The sequence below is a fragment of the Coregonus lavaretus genome (genome assembly GCF_964263955.1).
Source record: "Coregonus lavaretus genome assembly, contig: HAP1_SCAFFOLD_2221, whole genome shotgun sequence".
Classification (NCBI taxonomy): Eukaryota; Metazoa; Chordata; class Actinopteri; order Salmoniformes; family Salmonidae; genus Coregonus; species Coregonus lavaretus.
Genome location: NW_028163341.1, coordinates 34,867 through 40,242, shown reverse-complemented (window position 1 = coordinate 40,242; position 5,376 = coordinate 34,867). Strand labels below are relative to the sequence as shown.

General features: G+C 50.7%; 1 protein-coding gene across 1 annotated transcript; it reads right to left on the bottom strand.

Annotated features, from left to right (window-relative positions):
- Positions 1 to 407: 407 nt before the first annotated feature.
- LOC311118218 (leucine-rich repeat transmembrane protein FLRT2-like) lies at positions 408 to 2,722 on the bottom strand. The gene has a single exon (XM_084193062.1). The coding sequence runs from the start codon at positions 2,489 to 2,491 to the stop codon at positions 482 to 484; it is 2,010 nt and encodes a 669-aa protein (XP_084049188.1). The 5' UTR covers positions 2,492 to 2,722; the 3' UTR covers positions 408 to 481.
- Positions 2,723 to 5,376: the final 2,654 nt, after the last annotated feature.

Sequence of the window (5,376 nt, the reverse complement as noted above, 5' to 3'; positions counted from 1 at the left end):
GATTCTTTAAAAAAACACCAGCAGTGCCTATTCTCCACTGCAGTCTAATCAGCAGTGTTACTATGTCCCTGACCACTGTGTTATCGTAACTAGTGTTTCTGAGGGGGTGGCCCTGCACAAAGACCATCATTTAGCTCCTGTGGTTAGCAAAGAATCCCCTCCCTCATAGTGCCCAACAACCCAAAACCTGACAGACAGGACAGCGTTCGTTAGAACCATCCCAGCGTGTCGTAATGGTACAAATTCCGATATACAGACAGTACTTAAGCAAAACCACTTACTGTATTTGAAACCCACTGATTAGAAAGCCATTTGTATTCCTTTTAACTAAGAGTAAAAAAGATAGCAGATAGAATTCCACATTATTGTCCACAGTATAAATTACATGGTAGACAGAACTTGGAAATATCTATGGTACAGTATATTTAACTACTTAGTTTTTTTCTCAAACAACCGGTGTGGGAGCATCTTGTTAGAAGCATCACGTGTGGCAGACCTCGGTGCTGGGAACGTTGCTGCTCTTGCAGTAGGCTAAGCTATTGTTACTGAGGTGGCAGTCTCTGAAGCCGATGCCTCCATTGGGTGTGTAGATGGGCTGAATCCTGAAATCCCCTTTCAAAAGTTGCTCATTGTTCAGCGAGACTATCTGAAAGCTGGTCTCAGTCATTTCCAGTATAGAGTTATCCTTTTTGGTCCCTGCCTCGCAGTAGTCGTCTTTTCTCCTTCCCCGGTTGTATTTCCACTTGGACGACTCAGAGCGGCTCTTCTTGTGCATGTGCCAACAAAACAGGCTCAGCAGCGTTACCAGGATGACAAGGACGGCCCCGCCTATCACCCCGGCCAAAAGGAGTGGGGAGTTGGCGTCCTGTTGAGCTTCCTCCGACCCCATGGCCTTGTTGTTATTGGAGCTGGACGAGGCCGACTTGGTCCTGGCCTCTGAGCATATTGTATCCTCCCCTGGGCGGTAGGAGTTGAGGGTGTCCAGCACATAAACACAGACCCGGTAAACAGACCTGGGCTCCAGGTTGGTCAGGCTAAGCTTCCGCCTATCCCCACTCACCGTCCTCTCGCGGCTGACGTCGTTCATCAGGCTCTGGCCCATCTTGACCCAGGTCACCTTGTAGGCCGTGACGGTGAAGTAGGAAGCCCAGCTCACCTCGATGCAGGAGGCATTGACCACGTGGAAGGATATCCGTAGGGGGTCCTCATAGGGGGGCAGGGGGCCAGCGGGGTGGGGAGGCAGGGCAGGGGGAGGGGAGGGTGATGTGGGGTAGGAGGAGGTTGTGGAGGTGGGAATAGAGCTGGTCATGGAGGAGGTAATGAGGGTGGTGGTGGTGGATAGTTGGGGGTGCGGGGGCGTGGAGCGCAGTGTAGGCCAGAGGTCGGGCTGGAGGTCTGTCCCAGCTGGGCACTGGATAGCATCCAGGGTGAGTTCTCTGATTGCCATGCCGCGCACCCTCTCGGGGCTCTGGCACATTGAACCGCGCACGTTGATGGAGGCTGGTAATGACTTGAGCCACACCACCACCCATTTGACGGTGCAGTCGCAGCGCCACGGGTTGTTGCGAACAGTGAGCTGTCTGAGGCTGACGAGGCCGTCAAAGACCCCCTGTGTCAGCGTCTGCAGCTGGTTGTTGGAGATATCCAGTCTCTCAAGCCTCTGAAGGCCTGAGAAGGCCGTCACTGGGATCTGGTCCATCTGATTATCCTGCAGGCTGAGCTTGACCAGGGAGTGCGTCGGGAGGAGGGGCGGGGGGAACGTCAGAGAGTTACGGGCCAGCGCCAGCTCCTGGAGGTTGGACAGCTCCTGGAACGTCCCCGGGGCCACGCCCTCATCCGTCAACAAGTTGCCATCCAACAGGAGGCGCTGTAGCCGAGTCACGTTCTGGAACGCCTCCTCAGCGATGACGGCGATACGGTTCTCGTCCAATCGCAGCTCTGTGAGGTCCTCTGGGAGACCAATGGGGACACTGCTCAGGTGATTCTTGGTGAGGAAGAGCAGCTTGAGGCTGACAGCCTCCCGGAACGCCCCCTCCTCCACCCCAACCGTAGAGATGGAGTTATCGTCCAGGTGGAGCTCCTCTAGGCGGGGCAGCTGAGCCAAGGCAGCCCTGGAGATAGTCTGGATGTTGTTCTCCTGCAGGTGGAGCACCCGGATGTTCTTGGGCAGGTTGATGGGGAACTCGTCCAGCTGGTTGCCATAGAGATACACTGTCTCCACGGAGGCCACATTGTGTAGTTCCAATGGGAACCCTGCATTGTTGATCTGGTTGTTGTGGAGGTAGAGGATCTTGTAGCCCTCCGTCACCCCCAGAGGCACCGACGTCAGGCTCCGCTCATTGCAGTAAACAAACGTTTTGTCGCAGCGGCACTCCTCTGGGCACGAGGTGGCGGGGTGGCTGAAGTGCACGTTGAGGCTCAGGATGACCGTTAACCAGAAACGCAGAAATGAACCCCAATCTTTATTCCACAGCCCGGCCTGAAACTCCATAGTGTAAAATCCGAAGGATAGGAATGGCCTTGGGTTGGAGAAATTAAAAAGCAACGCACCCAAAAAAACAAAAAAAGGAAAAGTATTGAAAGTGTTGAAGTAAATCCACTAAAAGAGTCGACAAAAACCAGTCCTCTAAAAGAGTTTGATAATGCTGAGTTCACTTCTTCTTCACGGGGCGGTAGAACAGGAAGCTGTAGGGTTAGGCTTAATCCCCCTGTAATTGATTAGTCCTCAACTTGAAGAGGGAAAGCGGTCTCATTAGGAAGAGCAGGTCCTCTAAGTGAAGCTGACTCTGACGCCATCCATGCTGAAATATGAGACCAGAGCACTCTCACTCTCTGCTCGTTCTCACAGGACAGGACCCAGCCTGGGCCAATTTACTGCAGAGTCGCTGTCGAGAGCCGATGTGTCTGTGGCCTCCTCCTCTCCTCTCCTCGCCACCCACCCGTCACCGTCACACACTGCTGGTCCCCGCCCGGGGCAGCATCCAGGGGGGGTGACATTTGGATCCAGAGATCTGTTCCACAAAACAAAGGAAAGGTGAGATTAGTGGGGGGATTTAGGGCAGGGGTGGTCTGTTTCTCTCCGTGAGAAAAAAAAGAGCTCTGTCATAATTCACACGCACATACAGGCTGAAAAAATACACACATAGATACACTCTATGTATTCTCTGTTTATGGCCAGATAGCATCTATCTCTCTCTCTCTCTCTCTCTCTCTCTCTCTCCCTCTCTCACATACTTAACCCACACACAGATCCACACACACTCACACTTTCACACTCCTTTGAAATGTATGCAAAGGCTATTTCTTTCCAAATTTCAAACCATCTGATAAAAATGCAGGAGAGCTCTAGAACATCTGGTTTTAGCAGACATAAAGGGGGCTTTCATTCCTTCCTCTCAGTCAAAGAGAGAGGAGAGAATATAGTAGCTGCAAGGACAGCATTCACATTCTGAGCTTTCCACAGCAACAAGTCAATGCCTCGGTGCTAAATAACACGCTAATAAACACATTGCAAATATTTTGAAATGTCTGAAACATGAATGACACATAGAAGAGAAATGAAAGGAGAAACAGAGTAGTGCCTGAAAACATAAAGATGTATCAGGCAGCTCTTGTGTGAAAACTGTCTGGTTCTTCTTTGTCTTTGTTAGAGCAGACAGTGTTTTGAAGTCAGAGCTGGTAAACATGTTGTGCTTACAGTAAACAGAGAGAGGTGTTGTTTCGCCTCTAAAGGTGCCCCGCACATATTACACAAGTAGGCCAGACGCACCACCAATAATCTCCAGCACACCGACATGAAATAAGGCACTGCAAATTGAAATATAAGGGGAGTGTGTGTGTGTACGCATTCGTGTGTGTGTGTCTGGCCTACTTGTGTAATATGTACCGGGGGGCACACATGGCTACAGTGCGGCAGGTACAAGGCCACACGGTTACAGTGCGGCAGGTACAAGGCCACACAGTTACAGTGAGGCAGGTACAAGGCCACACGGTTACAGTGAGGCAGGTACAAGGCCACACGGTTACAGTGAGGCAGGTACAAGGCCACACAGTTACAGTGAGGCAGGTACAAGGCCACACGGTTACAGTGAGGCAGGTACAAGGCCACACGGTTACAGTGAGGCAGGTACAAGGCCACACGGTTACAGTGAGGCAGGTACAAGGTCACACAGCTACAGTGAGGCAGGTACATTTTACATTTACATTTTAGTCATTTAGCAGACGCTCTTATCCAGAGCGACTTACAGTTAGTGAATACATATTTTTTTATACTGGCCCCCCGTGGGAATCGAACCCACAACCCTGGCGTTGCAAACACCATGCTCTATCAACTGAGCTACATCCCGGCCGGCCATTCCCTCCCCTACCCTGGACGACGCTGGGCCAATTGTGCGCCGCCCATGAGTCTCCCGGTCGCGGCCGGCTGCGACAGAGCCTGGATTCGAACCAGGATCTCTAGTGACACAGTTAGCACTGCGATGCAGTGCCTTAGACCACTGCGCCACTCAGGAGTACAAGGTACAAGGCCACACGGTTACAGTGAGGCAGGTACAAGGCCACACGGTTACAGTGAGGGAGGTACAAGGTCACACAGCTACAGTGAGGCAGGTACAAGGCCACACAGCTACAGTGAGGCAGGTAGGCCATCCAGGGCGGTAGGTAGCCTAGCGGTTAGAATGTTGGGCCAGTAAATTAAAGGCTGCTAGTTTGAATCCCCAAGCTGACAAGAATCCCCTTGAGCAAGGCACTTAACCCTAATTGTTCCAGGGTTTCTGTGGAAAATGGCAGACCCTGGCCGTGACCCCACTCTCCGAGGGTGTCTCAGGGAGAGTTGAGATATGCAACAAAAAAACTAATTTCCATTTAATACACGCTTGTACATGTGTGAAAAATGACAAATATAAGCAACCACCAAATGTTTATTACAGTAGGGCCTCAGCTCCCCACATCCCAGTATTCAGGTTTATTGCCCATCACACATTTCCTCCCCACCAGGGCTTTTAACTTAACAGGAGCACCACCCTGTGTCAATGCTGAATAGACCCATACCTTTAATACAAAATGGGTTTGATGGGCTGCATTTTAAATAGGGTATTGGGTAATATAGCCAAGGAGGAATGTGCATATGGATAGAATATAGTGATCTGTATTGTTAGGTTGCTCTGTAGCCTGATGAGACGGGGCACTGCTCCTTATAAAGATGGAACAAACAATATGAAATACATCTGTGATCTACTTTTCGAAATTGAAAAGGGCTAAATTTAATCAAATAAGCTTCAGGGGAAATAAGCAGCAACCACATGAGGCAATCAATTTGCTGCCACAGCAACAGCACCTAAAATGATTATAGCTGCATAAATAAAGACATTGGACATT

Excerpts from the sequence above, each read along its gene's own strand:
- LOC311118218 (XM_084193062.1), bottom strand. The coding sequence starts at position 2,491 with ATGGAGTTTCAGGCCGGGCTGTGGAATAAAGATTGGGGTTCATTTCTG.